This window comes from Sorghum bicolor, chromosome 2 (genome assembly GCF_000003195.3).
Source record: "Sorghum bicolor cultivar BTx623 chromosome 2, Sorghum_bicolor_NCBIv3, whole genome shotgun sequence".
Lineage (NCBI taxonomy): Eukaryota > Viridiplantae > Streptophyta > Magnoliopsida > Poales > Poaceae > Sorghum > Sorghum bicolor.
The window spans coordinates 16,865,939-16,884,823 of NC_012871.2; the positions used below are offsets into that span (position 1 = coordinate 16,865,939).

Genomic DNA, 18,885 nt, shown 5'->3' on the forward strand with positions numbered 1-18,885 from the left:
GTCACCCGAAGATGAAAGAGACTTTTGTTGGGTATTCTTAACATCATTACCAAAAGTAGACTAAGTTCTCTAAATCTAGTAACCGTGCCAAAAATACCAAACCTATCCCTCACACCACTTAAGCCAAGTTGTCATCCCCAGCATGATATAAGAGACGCGGTATTGAAATATGCAATTGCTCTTCTAAATAAATAATGAATGGGATCTGCAAGCGCACAGATTAATACCGATGCAACATTTTAACCGGGAAGTATTCCAGGTATCGTTATTTATATTTTTACCACTGGGAAGGGATTAGAAATCATCACTATTGATTACAGAATAGAATATGAGATTGAGCATCTATCATTGTATGTATAATTGAGAACATTATATCTAACTCATCATACAAGGATAAGTGTCACATAAAAGCTATATGAAATAATAATAGTGACAAGGATAACTAATCTGATCTAGCCACATAATAAATATGATAAGCACCTCAATTAGATACTCTAGAAAGTCATTAGCATGGTATTTGTGGGGGTATAAACCCCTATACCCTCATGGGCCTATATGGGCCGCACCATCAGAGGTGGCTCGGCCCACAGGATGAAGACGTGCGGCGCACGACTGGTCGGCGTGCACCGCAAGGCTACAAGATTTTGTACCAAATAGGATACTTTACTTGTAACTCTGTCCCTTCACGATATATAAGGAGGGGCAGGGGTCCCCTAGAGGACAGACTATACACATCATATTCTCTCAACACAAATCAATACAACCAGACGCAGGACGTAGGTATTACGCCAACTCGGCGGCCGAACCTGGATAAAAAGCTTGTCCGTGTCTTGCGTCACCATCGAGTTCGTAGTTTGCGCACCGTCTACCGACAAACTACTACCGTGGGTATACCCCAAGGTAGACTGCCGACCAGCTTTCGTCGACAGTGGCGCGCCAGGTAGGGGGTGTGCGTGCAACTTTTCCGACGAACGAGATGGTCATTATCCCCGACTTTGTGGCCATGGCGGGCGACTTCACGTTCACCGTCAGCTTCAACAGCTTCACCGCCACGACCACGGAGGAGGTGTAGATCCGATCTGCGCCAATCACTTCTTCATCGACGTCGGCGGCGGCTTCAACCACGCTGGCTACGACTCCAACTACTCCAGCAACGTCTCCGACCACGCCGACAACGCGTCACCCGCTTCTCTGCTACAAAGGGAGGCAGATCGACGACACCGACCTGCTCAGGCTATCGACCAAGTTGTGTAGCCTACTTGCTCTGACCACGAGTCGCAATAATAATCGCCGCGAAGAACGGCGCTACGACAGCCGCGACCACCATCACGACAACAAGTCAAGCAACTCTCCCGACCAGACTTTCGTCCAAAGATAAGTACAATTCTAATATTTTATTTATTTTTGGCATAATATTTTTAAGATTATTATTCTTCAAAACAACTTTTTTAGCCGACTAGTTTTTTCTCCTACACGAGCTTTCCAGAGCCGGTACTGTCTCCGACTCCTCTCTACACGTGCACGAGATCCGCCCTCTGCGTTCCGGGTGGTCGGCAGTAGCTCTCTGACGTGGCTGACAATCCTACGCGTGCCTAGGTTCTGCACCTCATGCTGATTGTTGGCTAGACCAGAGCTGGTACAAGCTCTAGGATGAATTAACTACTCGTGCTAATTTTATAACAAAAAATCTAAAACTTATCTTAGTACTGATTTTTTATCTAAAGGTTATTTATACATCATGTACTACCAATTCTTTATATTTACTTTTTAGGAGTTTGGCCCAGTCGACAAGCTACGCTTGGAGACTCGTCGACTATTCCCTACGCTGTGCCCGGGGACTGCTCCGACCACCGAGCACGTTTACGTTTCCAACCACGCTCGGGGACTTGTCGACTACTCTCTATGTTGTGCTCGAAGACTGTGCCGACCACCGAGCACGTTTACGTTCCCAACCACGCTCAGGGACTTGTCCACCGGTCCCTACGCCGTGCTCGGGGACTGTGCCGACCACCGAGCACTATACGCTCGGGGACTGTTCGACCAGCTCACCAATTTGAGAGTTTTGGGACTGTACCGACCACCGAGCACTATACGCTCGGGGACTGGTCGACCAGCCCACCAATTTGAGAATTCGGGGACTGTACCGACCACCGAGCGTTATATGCTCGGGGACTGGTCGATTAGTCTATTCAATTGCAGACGGACTGGTAAATTCAATTTTTTAGACCTTGCTACAAGGCTCATACTTCGCCTTCCAGCAAGCTCGGGGACTACATCGGTACGATGCATCTGGCGATGCATCTCAGTTTCAGAATTTCTTTGAGGACTTTTCTTTTGACCCTGGCACCACGTGCCTACGTCACCTACTACCAGGCTCGGGGACTAAGTGGGCACACTTCACCTTGCGGTGAATATGCTTGCTTTTTGAAAGACTATACTTTTCAGAAAAGTAAAGTGGGCACACTTCACCAGGAAAGAAATCTTTTTTGATTAAGAGCACCATGTATTCTTCGAACAACCTGCTTCTTCGATGTCAATGTTGATCAACTGTCTTTTGAGTTGGTCAAAATACCGTTGCAACTGTTTGGGCGACTTTCCTGCTTATTGAAGACGTCAAGCCTCACTGATCGAAGAAGCTCAAGACGGCGTGTTACATCACAATACATGGTGCTCGGGGACTAGCTGTGGGGGTATAAACCCCTATACCCTCATGGGCCTATATGGGCCGCACCATCAGAGGTGGCTCGGCCCACAGGATGAAGACGTGCGGCGCACGACTGGTCGGCGTGCACCGCAAGGCTACAAGATTTTGTACCAAATAGGATACTTTACTTGTAACTCTGTCCCTTCACGATATATAAGGAGGGGCAGGGGTCCCCTAGAGGACAGACTATACACATCATATTCTCTCAACACAAATCAATACAACCAGACGCAGGACGTAGGTATTACGCCAACTCGGCGGCCGAACCTGGATAAAAAGCTTGTCCGTGTCTTGCGTCACCATCGAGTTCGTAGTTTGCGCACCGTCTACCGACAAACTACTACCGTGGGTATACCCCAAGGTAGACTGCCGACCAGCTTTCGTCGACAGTATTAGAACGAACTACAAGAATATTCCCTAAGTTATTCTTAACTATATAGTCTAGCATTATCATAATTAGTGCAAGCATACTTAGCAATCATTGCGAGACAAGACTACGCCCATGCATAGTGATATTAGCAAGGAATATGAGAAACACAGCAATCACTCCCCTATAATAATGTTGCTCTGCCAGCCCAATACACGAGAGGGGGACTATATAAGAATCAATGAAGCTGTCACTATCACGAACCACCCCACGATCTGGCATATTGGGTACAATCGCAGATAAATACGGTATAAGCACCACGCCTACACAATATCTATCATTTACCCATGGATCCGATGGATAAACGCTATACGATCCTAAGCATGTATATAGATCAAATCTAACTAAGCCAAGTACATAACTATGATAAACTAAGAACAATATAATCTTGAATATAAGCAAGTAGAGCAAAGTCATAAGCAATATATTGAAGTAGAACAAAGTCATATTCATAATGTTGAAGAACAAAGATAATTAGAAAGCAATTAGAAGCACAATTAGAGAATTACCAAGAATCCTCTTGACAGATCCGGAAACCAATCGAAGATTGACTCCTTCTAGTTCTAATCCTATGTAGCTATGCTAATCTAGATGTCTAATTGATGTGGTGGCTCTAATCTTGATCAGAGGCTTCTTCTCCCTTGATGGAACAATGAATTAGGGTTGAGAGGCTCTCTCCTCCAGGGGCCAGGGGGTCTGGTTTTATAGTCCCTTCAAGTGAATATGGGCCCTTGGATCAAACCGACATAGATTGTATGGTTTAGATTCATCCTTTAGGTCGGTGGAGATCTCCCGCAAAGCATAGTCCTGATTGGACTCAGGGAGGGGGCGGGTGCCCAGTAGGACAGGGCGGGCGCCCTGTCTCTGGCCCCGTTTCTCCTCCGCTTCAGTCTCGTGGCTTCTGGAGTCTTCTAGATGTAAGATAATTGCACAGCACGTTAATATCTTTACGTAATCCCGGCATGTGGGCCTTTCTTCCATATTTCCTGATAACCCCCTGCAGAAATAGACAAACACCAAAACTCGTGGAATTCTGTCAGATAAAACCCTAAGTCTGGATCTTGTTTTTATTTGGATCTTTTTCTTTATTTATTTGATAATTAAGTTTGATACTTAAGGACCGTCAACAACTTTCACCTAAATGCAATGGCAGTGACCTTGATCTTGCAATGCCTCACTCCGGAGGATAACAACAAAGTGAATGGCATGGTGAATGCAAAGCAAATTTGGGACACTTTGAAGGTGTCATTTGAAGGAGATAAAAGTGTAAGAGTTGGAAACATTGAACTCTTACAAAGTAAGATTGAGAATTTTTGCATGATTGAGGGAGAAACAACAAAGGCCATGTTTGATAGATTCATGTCCTTGATCAACCAAATTAGAGCACTTGGAGCAACAACATGGGATGACAACTCTGCAGCAAGAAAGATATGTAGGGTGTATAGACAAAAGAACAATATGCTTGCTTCCGTCATTATGGAGAAAGACAATTACCACACGATCACACCTCAAGAGATGCTTGCAAAATTGATGCATCATGAAGTCTTGGATGATGAAGCTAAGGAGACAATCAATCAAAGAAAGAGCATTGCACTCACGGCATCACATGGAAGTGAGTCAAGTCATTGCAACAAAGGGTGTTGTGAGCATAAGCATAATGATGACGATGATCTTGATAAAGAGCAAGCTATGCTAGTGGGAAACTACAAGAATTACTTGATAATGAAGAAATATAATATGAGGAGATATGGAGGAAATAAGCCATACAAGAAGAGGTTTTGCTATGAGTGTGGTGACACCGGCCATCTTGCAGCCGATTGTCCTAACAAAGAGGAGAGGTCAAGATACAACAAGCAAGGTGACAAGAAGTACAAGGATAAGAAGAGAGGTGAAGCACATCTAGATCAAGAATGGCAATCTGACAGTGACAGTGATGATGACAATGACAATAAGAAGAAGAGTATGGTTGCCCTCGCCATACAAGAGACATCTTCCTCAACAAACATCTTCACCAACAATGCTTCATCGACCTCTCTCTTCACCTGCACTTCTTCATCACCTAGACTCTTCGCCAACCTCTCCGACGATGACCATGCCACTCCTACATGTCTTATGGCAAGAGGAGATAAGGTACAATTTGACTCTCCCACTCACACCACTAGTAAATATGATAGTGATGATGAAGATGATGAAAACTATGCATCAAATCTCATTAAGAAATATGGTAAAGCTGCTGCAACTAAAATCCTAAAGCTAATATATGCTAAAGATAAGCTTGAGTCATGCATTGAGTCGCAAGGGGAATTGCTCCTAGAGGAAAGGGAGAAGAACCAAGGACTTGAAGCATGTCTCTCCAAGGAAAAGGAGAGGGCTAATAAGTTGAGTGTAGAATTGTCTTTAGCCAAAGATGCTAATGATCATTTGTCTAAGGGACATTCTTCACTTAATAACTCTTTGGCTAGCCTAAAGAATGATCATAGTTTGGCTCAAGAGAGCCTTACAAGCTTGACAACTAAATATCTTGAGCTTGAACTAAACTATGACAAGCTTTGGACTAGCACCTCTACCATTTCCAAGAATTCCAAAGCTTCAACAAGTAAAAGCTGTGAAAGATGCTTAAATGTTGATATAAATGCTTGTGCTACTAACCTTGTTGAGCTAGCAAAGAAGGACAAGGAGATCCAAAGATTAAACACAATTGTCAAGATTGGTTGCAAGTGCAAGGACAAGCAACCGGCAAATGTGTTCAAGGCATCAAGGCACCCCATAATCAAGGATGGCCTCAGTTACAATAGGTATAATGGTAAGGCCAATGGAAGAAACATGATAAATGGGGTGGCTTATGTGAAGTTCAACAAGAGTGTGCCTCTTGTTGACCTTATTGACAAGGTGAAAAATATTGCTACTCCTATAATTCCTCTTACAAACAACAAGAACATCAAGAAGAAGCAAGTGGAGGTGCCCAAGCAACAAGTGCCTATTTCACGCAATCACATTTGTGATTACATGTGTTGTTGGGACAAGGATGGCAAGATTGTTGTGAAGTATGTGGGTGCCCTTAAGAAGAGACAAATCTTAAGGTGTGTTTGGGTGCCCAAGTCTTATATTTCTAACCCCCTAGGTCCCATCTCGGGACCTAAAACAAAAGCTTAATCTTGTGTTGTAGGAATACTCCTCCGGTGGACCAAAATGGGTGCTTGATAATGGATGCACCAATCATATGACCGGAGAGAAGAACATGTTCACATCCTTTAAATCAAATCAAGTTGCAGGTGAAAGGATTGTCTTTGGTGACAATAGTAAAGGAGATATCCTTGGTTTGGGTAAAATTGCTATCTCAAATGATAATTCAATTTCAAATGTATTACTTGTGAATTCGTTGGGATACAATTTGTTGTCCATCTCACAACTTTGTGAGAAGGATTACAATTGTCTCTTTACGGATAAGGGTGTAGAAGTCTCTAGAAGGTCGGATTCCTCTATTGCTTTTACGGGTCAACTTAAGGGCAAGCTCTATCGAGTTGATTTCTCATCTAGTAGAGTGGGGTCCAAGACTTGTTTAGTGGCAAAATCTAGCATGGGCTGGTTATGGCATCGCTGTCTAGCTCATGTTGGGATGAGGAACTTGGCCGATCTTCAAAGAGGTGGATACATCCTAGGACTAACAAATGTTTCTTTTGAGAAAGATAGAATTTGCAGTGCATGTCAAGCGGGAAAGCAAGTTGGAGACAAGCATCCCACTAAGAACATCATGACTACATCAACGACCACTTGAGTTACTTCACATGGACTTATTCGGACTCAATGCTTATATAAGTATTGGAGGTGAAACCCAAGGGATCTTCAAGAAGTTTGCAAGAAGAGCTCAAAGTAAGTTTGAGGTGAAGATCAAGAAAGTGAGAAGTGACAACAGGAGAGAGTTTAGAAACACCAACATTGAAGCTTTCCTTGATAAAGAAGGCATCAAGCATGAGTTCTCGGTTCCATACACTTCACAACAAAATGGTGTTGTGAAGAGGAAGAACCTGACACTCATTGAAGCCATAATAGCAATATTGGATGAATACTAGATTTCACAAGAAGACTATTGGGCGGAAGCTGTCAACACGGCATGTCATACTATCAACCGCTTGTACCTCCACAAGTTGAGGAAGAAAACCGCCTACGAGCTTCTAACCGGTAAAAAGCCTAAGGTGGACTACCTTAGAGTTTTTGGATGCAAGTGTTTCATACCTAATAATAAATCCAAAAGCTCTAAGTTTGCACCAAAGGTTGATGAAGGTTTCTTACTTGGTTATGGTACTAACGAACATGGCTACCGTGTCTTCAATGAGACCACTGGTCAAATTGAAATAGTGGTAGACATGACTTTTGATGAAAGCGACGGCTCTCAAAAGGAGCAAGTCAATGCTAAAATTTTAGGTGAAGAAGAACCATCTCATCAAGTGATCAAGAAGGCTTGCTACCGGTGAAGTGAACCCTGTTGAAGAAGAAGAAGATGATGCACATATGCAAATTCCTCATGATCCAAACTTGCATCATGGGTCAACCAATGCCCATGATGATACTTCCACTTCAAGAAGGGGTCATGACTCAAGGGAACAAGCTAGTCAAGATCCACCACAAACTCAAGACCCAACCAAGGTGGTGATCGAGACAGTCAAGATCTTGATTCTCCAATCAACCAAGACTATGAAGATGAAGATGATGGTCCAATTCAAACAAGAACAGTAGTGCCTCACCCAAGAGTTCATCACTCCATCCAACGGGATCATCCTGTTGACAGCATTTTGGGAGACATACAACGAGGGGTAACAACACGCTCTCGTTTAGTTGGTTTTTGTGAACATTACTCTTTTGTCTCCTCTATGTTGCCAAATAGGTGGAAGATGCCTTGAAGGATCCGGATTGGGTGATGGCCATGCAAGAGGAGTTGAACAACTTCACTAGGAATGAAGTCTAGTCCTTGGTGGAAAGACCCAAGCAAAATGTGTTAGGTACCAAACGGGTCTTCCGCAACAAAGAAGATAAGTATGGCATGGTCACAAGGAACAAGGCACGATTGGTAGCCAAAGGTTTCAGTCAAATCAAAGGTTTGGTTTTTGGGGAGACCTATGCGCCTGTAGCTAGGCTTGAATCTATTCGCATATTACTTGCCTTTGCTGCTCACCATGATTTCAAGTTGTTTCAAATGGATGTGAAAAGTGCATTCCTCAACGGCCCCCTCTGTGAAACCATGTATGTGGAGCAACCGCTGGGTTTTGAAGATCCACATCATCCCGACCACGTCTACAAGCTTGACAAGGCACTCTATGGGCTTAAGCAAGCCCCTAGAGCTTGGTATGATCGTCTCAAGGATTTCCTACTCAACAAGGGTTTGAGATTGGAAAAGCTAATCCCACTTTATTTACTCGCAAAGTCAATAATGATATTTTTTTTTGCCAAATATATGTCGATGACATTATATTTGGTAGTACTAATGCGGACTTTAGTGAGCAATTTAGTAGGATCATGACCAAGAGGTTCGAGATGTCCATGATGGGGGAGTTGACATACATTCTTGGATTCCAAATCAAGCAACTCAAAGACGGCATGTTCATAAGTCAAACCAAGTACACCACCGACATGCTAAAGAAGTTTGACATTGACAAGGCCAAACCCATAAAGACACCAATGCCAACAACCGGACATCTTAACCTTGATGGAGACGACAAGGCCATTGATCAAAAGGTATATCATTCCATGATTGAATCTTTACTTTACCTTTGTGCATCTAGGGCTAATATTATGCTTAGTGTGTGCATGTGTGTATTCGAATAGGCAAAAACTCTTGTGAAAAATTGTGTAAATCTTTCAAAATCTATTTTTCACAGCTCAAATGTGTCCATAGTTATGTAATGGCTTCATGAAATCTGGACAAATTTGAGTTGGTTTGAGTATACTATGTGGTTCACCTCCTTTAGAATTTCTGCTCACTGGTTTTTGACCTCCTGCAACTTATGACATTCAAGCATAACTGGAACACAGAGGTTATTTGTCAGTTTTGGGCCACAGTTTACATTGATGTAGAGCACAAGATACTTCACTAGATGACTGCGGACCTTCACTGTCAGTATGATTACCGCCAGTTCTCCCACCTTTTTGGGTTTGATCACCATGTCTGTGATGCTCCTAGCTTATATGGTCATTGTCCAAATGGTGTGGGCAGGGCTGATTTCATTGAAGCAGCCTAATGTTGATCCGACTAAGGCAAATGGTAAGACAGAAGGTCTAAAGCCCTATTTCTATGTGCTCAACAATTTGCTCCGTGCTACTATTGACACAAAGGTTGGTGATGCTACTTCAGTTTAGAATCATACTCCAACCATCCTTGTTTGCTTTGGGCTTAAGAAGAGGTTCAGTGTGACAGATCTCCTGTGGCATCACACATTGAGGAGGGTTCCTAGACCTCCAACCAGTCCTTCCCCTATGCTCTGTATCTCATGTATATCATTGAGCAAGTCATTGGCTTTGCATTCTAGCAAGACAGTAAGCACCTAGACTGGAATGTCAGATGTATTTAGGCTAAGTCCAAGCAAAGGGAAAGGGCTAGCAACAGATGCTAGTGGCAACAGTGCAGCACAGGATGATGAGGTGTAGTGTGACACTGAGTTTGAGCAGCAGCAGGGTTTTCAGTGAACCAGTGCCTTTGATGATGATGATGATGATAATGTTGAGTAGTTCACCTACTGCCTTTGCCCCTTGGAGCTTCATGAAGCCTACCCTTTTTGGCATTTGATGCCAAAGGGGGAGTGTTAGGCTTATCTCATATGGTATTAGGCTTGGTATCAGGATTATCTCGTGTGGATTATCTCGTGTGGTGAACCATGTGGTAAACTTAAACTTTGTGTGTGTGATGGTTGATTGTAGGCTGAACACCTAAGATTATTTGTCATATCCTGCTTGTGTTAGCTGATTTGGGATTGTGCTGATGTAATGTTGTTTATGAATGGTTATGATAATCTATAAGTCCTTTTCTTTCTTGCATAACCATTCAAGTTCTTTCTTTTTATTCTTTGTGATATATCTTGTCATATGCATCACACTTAGGCACCCCACGGATTGCAAAATTTAGGGGGAGCTTGTTCTTAATGTATGCCATCTTGATTCTAATCAAGATTTGAAATTTCAAATCCAATGCATACATTGAGGGGGAGCTCAACTTGAATTTTGGAATTCAAAAGCTTCATTTCTTTCAATTTTTATAAGCCTAAGTTGGTTGTCATCAATTACCAAAAAGGGGGAGTTTGTAAGTGCATTCGCCCCCGATGTGGGTTTTGATAATTAATGACAACCAAATTAGGGACTAACGTGTTTATCGAGCATAATCTACAGGTGTTAGTCCATTGATGGAATTGAACGAAAACATTCGGTGAATTATAGCACCCCTAAATTTCTAATGGATGAACGGTGTTTCGACTCAAGTGGCTACAAAGTTTTTATTCTTTGTTTGAGTTATAGGAAACGCCGCACCATCAAGAGGGATGCAAATCAAGTTGGTAAAATGAGGATAAGGGTGCTTAGGTCAATTTACTTCTTGCGCTTGAGAGACACACTTGCACGCACGAAGCACTAGGAAATTTCTTCTCTGCCAGGGTGACCCGGTAGTACCAACCCTCAGGGCCGGTGGTACCGGCAGTGCCAGCCTTTCTCCTGAGTTTTGCGAGAAAATGAACTACCGGTAGTACCGGGCTCGGGTCGGTGGTACCGGCCAGCACCAGTAGTACCGGTGTGAAACGTCGGTAGTACCGGCAGGCCAAATCTGCGCTGACTTTGGTTGCGGAGATTTGAACTGCCGGTGGTACCAGCCTTCCACCGGTGGTACCGGCAATGGTCGGTAGTACCGACAAAAGCCCGGTGGTACCGGTAGGCTTATTTCTCGCAAATCATAGAGACTTCTTACCGTTAGATCTGAGGTAGCCGGTGGTACCGGTGGTTGCCCCGGTAGTACCGGCAGTTGTTCAGGACCTATGTATAAATATCTCTTCCCTCATTTCTGACCGTTAGCTCTCCCATTCCTTCAACTCTACATCTGAGAAATCAGTCTCCAAGCTTTGTCTCACCCACTCTCTCTCCCTCTTTGCTCCTAGACTTCACTCCTTGAGAGATTCGAGCTAGAGAAGTGAGATTAGAGAGTTGGGAGCTTCGATTTGTGACTTGAGCACTTGGATTCTTCGTCTTGCCGGTTTTGTTTGCATTTGTTACTCTTGGGTTCTTGGAACCCTAGCCGGCTAGGCGTTCTTCGTGGTTGCCCGTGTTGATTCATTTGTGAGGGCACCCCGAAGTGTTTGTATAACCCTTTGATTCTTAGTGGAAATCTTGAGCTAACCTGTGTGGTTGCTTGAGGGAGGAGACCTAAGTGGTCGGACCTTCGTGGTCACCTCAACAACGGGGACGTAGGAACTCCTTCGTGGGGATTGCCGAACCTCGAAAAAAATATCTTGTCTTGCTGTGGAGGTAGCATCGACTACCCTTGTTCTTGTGTTCTTCGTGTTCTTCCTCTCGACTCCCTTTCATAGGTGAACAAGGGCCGATCTACATTTTGGAGAAGAACCGAGCCAAGGGGAACCTCAACATCACCCTCTACTACATCTAGGAGAGTGGGGTAACTCTCAGATCTGAAATCAAAACTCAATATACTCTGATTTCATTGCTCTCTTAGGGCGTCGATAGTACCAACAGTTACGTCGGTAGTACTGGCTGTCTTACACCAGTAGTACAAGCCCAAACTGTCGGTAGTACCGACAGGCATTTAACTTCCGCAACTTGAGTTTTTGATTTTCAGGTTTTTTAAGATACGCCTATTCACCCCCCTCTAGGCCAATTAGATCCTTTCACCCAGTTACAAATATAGACGTTTACATACACGAGCACACACTCACCTTTATAAACGTATGCACCAAGTTGAACTAACAAATCTCGAGATTATCAAAGTCAGAACAAGCACAATCTTATTAAACACTCGAGGCATCCTATCTTAGCCTAGCCTAGTTCTCAAGGGCCTTGGACGAATCTGATCCATCCATTCTTACTTCTTACACTGGACGGCCCATTTGAGCCCACCAAGAAGGCCCAAACGAAAGAACGCAAAGGATCACTCTCCATCACGCACTCCGTCACAGGCTGTCCCCGTTCTGTCTACGAGGTGAACGCGGATCGGCGGCGGCGGCGGCGCGAGGCGAGCAAGATGAGCGGGAACGGGGTGGTGAAGAAGGTGTCCGACGCGGCGACGAAGGCGGGCAAGGCGATCGACTGGGACGGCCTGGCCAAAATGCTTGTCTCCGATGAGGCCCGTAAGGAGTTCGCCAACCTCCGCCGCACCTTCGAGGACGTCAATCACCAGCTCCAGACCAAGTTCTCGCAGGTAATCGTCCAAGCCATCCTAGGATCTGGTTCATCTTCCCCAAATCAGGTTTGATTGAATCGGGTTTGTCCTGGCGATTCGTAGCATCCCGGTGTACCAATTTTTTTTTGTGGAAATCAGGGCCATCATCTATATTGCATATGATGTATCCGCGCATATGTGTACTGTGTAGACCGAAACATGTTTTAATAGGTCGGTGAAAACCCAGGTTTTTGCACCTGCATTTCTGCAGGCAAGATAAAAATAAAACCCAGGTCTGTGAACTACTTGCTACTAATACATAATCATCAGACAATGCCGAATGTAGTATGTTCTGGGGTAAAATTTCCATTTTGTGCGAAGGCTGCCCAAATACCTTCTGATTTTGTTTTGCTTTCATTGTATCTCAGTATGCTTGTTATTGTTATTAGTACAAACAGAAAAAAAAGGTACAGGTCAATGGCTGATTTGCTTCTGATGCATGTAATCCATTGGTATAAATGATTAAATATTGTTTAGATGTCCATCAACAACACTGCAGAGATTTCTATTACACATTGACAAGCAGCATTTGCTTGCCAGTTCAAGAAGACAAGTGGCATTGTCCTTATTAAATAGATAGTCCTCTTATATCTGTTAAATGCCCATAGTCCTACCTCATTGTAGTTGTGCATTGAGTTTGGTTGATATGCTCTTGGCAACATTGAAATCACGGGCCATCTCTTCTAAGTATTTCTTCAATTATTTTGCAGGAACCCCAGCCAATTGATTGGGAGTACTACAAAAAAGGAATTGGATCAAAAGTTGTCGATATGTACAAGGAGGCCTATGAAAGTAAGTAGTAATTCTCCTCTCCATCTTATTCATGTATCTGCAAACTGTTGCACTATTAAATTGCAGGCAATCTGGTTATATTATTTTTGGGATTTACAACTTGTTATCTTTGTTTAACTTGGAATATTGAGTAGAACACCAGATGCAACTTCCTTTTTCTATTCATGGTAACAAAGATCTATAGTAGGATTGTGTAAATAAAGGGTGTTTCATGTGTGCGTTTGAATACCACATATTTTTTTAGATACCATATTATTGGAGATATTTTTGGTAGAAAATTTCAGCTGAAACTAGGCAGTTCTTACTGCTCTTTGTAAATGGGCTACTAATAATAGGCTGCGTACATGGCGCATTGCAACATTGAACTCTAAGATGGACCTAGATGTCTTACCAAATGATTTAGTACTGTTCTGCTCACAGTTGCCGGTCTTAAAGTTTTCAGATATTCTTATGGTTCTTTGCACTTTTCAGCTATTTAACCACCTATTGTGATGTGAATCGTGAAAAAATGCAGGCATAGAGATCCCCAAGTATGTTGACACTGTCACTCCTCAGTACAAGCCAAAGTTTGATGCTCTGGTGAGGATCCACTCCTCTCTTTATAACTTGTACTTCCTTAGTTCCTTTCCTTTGTTTACTGTGACTGTATTGCTTTGACCATTGCCTCCTTGGCTCCTTCATATATTAATGATATTTTCTGCCTGTATGATATACATAGTTGGTTGAAATGAAGGAAGCGGAAAAAGCATCACTAAAGGAATCAGAGAAGATAGAGAAGGAGATTGCTGAAATGAAGGAGATGAAGGTGAGCTTGATCTTTAACAAACATGGATCATGTTTCTTTCACACAAGTCATGCTAACATCACACCTTGCTTGTACACACAGAAAAAGATCAGCACGATGACTGCAGATGAGTACTTTGCGAAGCACCCTGAGCTGAAACAGAAGTTTGACGACGAGATCCGCAATGATTATTGGGGATACTAAGGCGCAGTGTCACCTTTCTTTGGAACATCCAATAATACATTTCGCCCCCTAAATGTCCTTAGGAGTTAACCATCCAAACTTCACGAATTGTGTAGCGCATGTATTGGGCGTGCCAAAGTTCCAAGTAACTTGTCTGTCCTTGCACCATGGTCAGACCTCACATTTTGAGTGTCATAAGGGTCTTATGATAATTTTGGTTTTGCTCTCCAAACATTATGGAAATTAACTCAGGTTGTGGTTGCTGGTTTGTTTGTTTTTTTTACTAGAAAAAAGAGTTGCTGGTTTGTTGGAATATACACTCCTCCAGTCATCCTTCTAGGCCAAGTTCCTTGAGAGTCATCTGAAGCCTGAATCTGTTGTGTTAGCTATCAGTTGTCATGGCTCTGCAAGTGTTCCCCGTGGACTAATTCTGTGGGTGTTGTGCAGCCGAGTGACCTAATAACGCTGGTCGGTGCCATGAAATGTCATATAGCACATATGTACTGAAAGTTCAGCCAGATATTTTTTAAGACGCTCAGTCCTGTGTTCGGCAAATTTATCCAGGACGTTTGTGACGGCCAGTTTTGGACTTTTTGTTATGCTGCAGGCCTGCAGTTCAGCAAAACTGAGTTCGTGCACCGCCGACGACCCAATTGGAAGCTGCATATCGGAAAATATCCAGTCGTTCACTGAAGCTGCATATCGGAAAATATCCAGTCGTTTACAGAAGTAGTACTATGTGTAACATTTAAGTACTGTACCACATAACCACGCCTCCATTAATCTCAAGGAATCCGTATATATGTACGGTCAAGGGTCAATTGCCATTTTTCTCCGTGGCAAGACGAAAGTCGAAAAGCTACCATTGACTTCACCAATTGCATCTGAGATCAGACCCCACCTGCATCAATCACCATCTTCTTTTGGCTTCCAGCCTTTCCCAGAGCTGAAATCGATCGAACTTGGTCTGCACCTCTACCAAAAAATGCCAAATTTTTTTTGTATTCTGAAGTTGGCATCCAAAGATTCCGAACAGTGGCTTTCCTGTGGTCGGCAAAATTTAGCAGAATGTGGTGGCTGCGAGGACAAAACCACAAAAAGGTCCGGTTGTTCCACAGTCGGTGCAAGTGCCGACGCCAACACCCGGGCCCAAATTACGTACTACTCGAAAGCTGCATCTCGAGGAAGGAATTGTATATTGTCAGTGGACGTGTAACAGCTGACCACGGAATGAATGGCTGAGCAAAGCCACCGTCATGAACAACCCTTCGCGATGGACTGGAGCTCAGCAGTTAGGCTCTGTTCTTTTAACTGCTGTTATACATATGGTTTCGTCTAGCTAGACAAGGACCTGTGAAGGAACTGGAGCCAGGCCCTGGAAGCCTCTGTTTTTCTTTTTTGGACCTAAAAAAGAGGTTTGCACCGACGCATCCGTCGTTTGATGTTTACCTCTTTGGGGGTTGGATTAAGATAATGGTGTCTATGTTCAACTAATAAGTAATTAATAAAGGCCATGCAACCATGCTTAGATAGTAAACTGATACTCCATATACTCGGATTGAACCCCCCTTAGTCAATACTATAAGACTAGATATGATGTTGAGAGCCATTTCCAGATTATACTATCTGTGCTGTATGTATATGGAGTTATGGACAGTAACCATGAAGTGGGTTTTATATTCCATATCAAAAGGAAATTATACAAATATTATGCTTGTTTTAATGTTGTTTAGCAAAGTTCTGAACCCATGGAAACTGATTCAATTGATTATATTCTTTGTGATGGAAGCTGCACATGTGGGCTTAATAAGGTGTATTTATTCCAAAAATAATGTTATTCTAGGCGACCTATCATATGACAGGTAGACACCTATGATATACTTTTCAAATTTTAAGATTTATTCCATCAATTTTTTTTAAGATTTACCTTCTCAATTTATTGGAGGTTTTTTTTTAAGAAGAAGGTATGTGTATACAGGTGAGCATTTACATAGATAAAGAAGTCTGAGGGCATGTTTAGAAGAACTCCACTTAAAAAAAAAGAATCTAGATCCTAGATTCACCTCCACCGTGGAGCAGCTCCACTGATATGTGATTCATCAAAGTGTTTGGTACAGCTCTATGCTTCTCTCTATCTCAATGCCAACCTAGGCCCACACGTGAGGGGCATAATAAAAAAGATACAAAAAAGCCACGGGCTCCTTCCATCCAACAACTTTGCACGCAGGAGGGGACGAGGTCGTGGCCACGACTGGCGCGACCAGCGGGGCACACATGATGGCATAGGCACGGCCGGCAAGGCGTGCATGGTGGTGGTGCTCCTATGCGTGAGTAGTCAGAGCTCGGTCATGAGAAAGAAGAAAGGAATGAACCGTGTTTTTTTGTGCAATGAGTGGTAGGTGGGTAATTTTACCCTACTCGACTTGGATTTTGTGGTGAATATGAGCGTAGATCCACCATTTCGGTGGATTAAATCCACGGTGGAGCTGTAAGTGTTTGGTTAAAAAAATTGGTTCTAAATGTGTTTTTGTTGGATTTGAAGCTAGTGGAGGAGCTCTTTCAAACAAAGTCTATCTAGAGTTGGTGATGAATTTGGGCTCTCCTATAGGAGAACAAAGGCCTTGTTAGTTCTAAAATTTTTTCAAGATTCCCTGTTATTGAATCTTTGGATACATGTATGGAGCATTAAATATAGATAAAAAGTTAACTAATTACGAGACAAATCTTTTGAGCCTAATTAGTCTACGTTGGATATAATTGTCAAATATACAAACGAAAGTGCTATAGTAGCCAAACTTAAAAAATTTCGCGAACTAAACAAGACGAAAATGGGCTCCAAGAGTACCACGAAAGTGCTATAGTAGTCAATCTCTGAATTTCATTGGAATTTGGAGCTGGAGCTCAACCAAAGCGACATTGTTCGGAGCTTAGTGCAAGGCTAAGCAGGACTGTAGCTGTAACTTTTACAAATCACAAACTGAAACAAAAAAAAGAACATTGAAGTATACCTGATTGCAGCAACCTGCCTTGTGGATTGTTAGATATGTCATATGTTTCTCATAATTAATCAAAGAGATGAAAAGAAAACAAGGGCTGAAAAGAGTACCCATAATTTTCTCATCACTTGCATTCCTCCTTTATTAACTTTGCTTCAAGACAGCAGGGTACACACGTGGACAACGTTACACTTCGCTTCCCACAGCACACGCACAACATACACATTGTGCTGCCGCACGCTCCACACATCACTTGATCGAAGCTAGCTACTTGCTGCTACTAAATTAACCACGCCGCCGGACGTCTCCTTCTCCGTTCACCTTAAACTGCGGAGGAGGACGAGCTGAGTAGCTGGCCGGCCGGCCGACGAGACGGGCCTAGGCGTTGCTCCGGAAGGAGCCGTATCCCCTGGCGCTGGCGCGGAGGACGATCTGGTGGTACAGCGCTGCGATCGCCGCGCCGATGAACGGACCCACCCAGAAGATCCACTGCACCAATGAACAAAATTGTGTACATGTGTCAGTTTCCAATCCAGGACAATTAATCGATGAAACCATAGCTAAGCTAACAGCTGATTCCTGCCAGCTGCTGCAATCTTGCAAAAATGTGCGGAGAGGGATATGTAAATGTGTAAGACCTGGTCGCTCCAGGCCTTGCTGTTGTTGTACACGACGGCGGCGCCGAGGCTCCTCGCCGGATTGATCCCCGTGCCGGTGATCGGGATCGTCGCCAGGTGCACCATGAACACCGCGAACCCAATCGGAAGCGGCGCCAACACCTGACCATTTCGTTCGTCACTTGGTCAGTACAGAAAAGAGGCAACTCATCGGCTTGCCATTTCCACGTGCAAGATGGCAGTGCTCCAAGGTCAATTACCGGGACGTGGGAGTCGCGGGCGTTGCGCTTGGGATCGGTGGCGGAGAAGACGGTGTAGACGAGCACGAAGGTGCCGATGATCTCGGCGGCGAGCCCCGTGCCGGTGGAGTACCCGGGACTGACCTCGTTGGCGCCGCCGCCGTAGCGCGCGTAGAATCCGCTCTGGAATCCCTTGACGAGCGCGACGCCGCAGATGGCGCCGAGGCTCTGCGCGGCCATGTACAACAGCGCGCGCACCAGGGACACCTTCCGCGCCAGAAAGAGGCCGAACGTGACGGCCGGATTGATGTGGCCACCGGAGATGCCGGCGGTGCAGTAGACGAGGATGAAGATCATGCCGCCGAACGCCCACGCGATGCCGAGGATCCCCACGCCGCTGCACGCCGCGTCGGCGCCCGACGCCGTCGCGTCTGTCTGGTGCTTGTACCCGATCACCGTGGCCACCGTGATGTACAGGAAGAGCAGCGTGGCCACGAACTCGGCGATCACGGCGCGGTACAGGGACCACTTGCCGAGCTCGTGGATGTCCACCAGCGGTGCTGGCGGAGGGTCGATGTAGTCACGGGCGCCGCCGGCCTCCAGTGCGGACACGTCCACCTCCTTGGCCATTTGCTCTGCGCTTGACCGAGCTGTTGCTGGAAGCTAGCTTTGCAAGAGCTGCTTGAGAATTTGGTAGCCCTTGCTGTGTTGTGGTTTTC

The 18,885-nt window shown here is 44.3% G+C and overlaps 2 protein-coding genes across 2 annotated transcripts; one reads left to right on the forward strand and one right to left on the reverse strand.

Annotated features, from left to right (window-relative positions):
* Positions 12,240–14,674, forward strand: LOC8057968 (ATP synthase subunit d, mitochondrial). Its single transcript, XM_002459749.2, has 5 exons — positions 12,240–12,534; positions 13,266–13,347; positions 13,862–13,926; positions 14,066–14,152; positions 14,234–14,674. The coding sequence occupies exons 1-5, from the start codon at positions 12,358–12,360 to the stop codon at positions 14,333–14,335; spliced, it is 513 nt and encodes a 170-aa protein (XP_002459794.2). The 5' UTR covers positions 12,240–12,357; the 3' UTR covers positions 14,336–14,674.
* LOC8059751 (aquaporin PIP2-6) lies at positions 17,418–18,885 on the reverse strand. The gene is made up of 3 exons (XM_002461886.2): positions 18,188–18,885; positions 17,949–18,089; positions 17,418–17,799 (listed from the first exon to the last, which is right to left on the reverse strand). Exons 1-3 carry the CDS (start codon positions 18,794–18,796, stop codon positions 17,689–17,691), a joined length of 861 nt encoding a protein of 286 aa, XP_002461931.1. The 5' UTR covers positions 18,797–18,885; the 3' UTR covers positions 17,418–17,688.

Excerpts from the sequence above, each read along its gene's own strand:
- LOC8057968 (XM_002459749.2), top strand. The coding sequence starts at position 12,358 with ATGAGCGGGAACGGGGTGGTGAAGAAGGTGTCCGACGCGGCGACGAAG. Across the intron at positions 12,535-13,265 it reads TCCAGACCAAGTTCTCGCAG|GAACCCCAGCCAATTGATTG; the intron begins GTAATCGTCCAA and ends ATTATTTTGCAG. Across the intron at positions 13,348-13,861 it reads GTACAAGGAGGCCTATGAAA|GCATAGAGATCCCCAAGTAT; the intron begins GTAAGTAGTAAT and ends GAAAAAATGCAG.
- LOC8059751 (XM_002461886.2), bottom strand. The coding sequence starts at position 18,796 with ATGGCCAAGGAGGTGGACGTGTCCGCACTGGAGGCCGGCGGCGCCCGT. Across the intron at positions 18,090-18,187 it reads CCCGCGACTCCCACGTCCCG|GTGTTGGCGCCGCTTCCGAT; the intron begins GTAATTGACCTT and ends CGAAATGGTCAG. Across the intron at positions 17,800-17,948 it reads GCAAGGCCTGGAGCGACCAG|TGGATCTTCTGGGTGGGTCC; the intron begins GTCTTACACATT and ends TCATTGGTGCAG.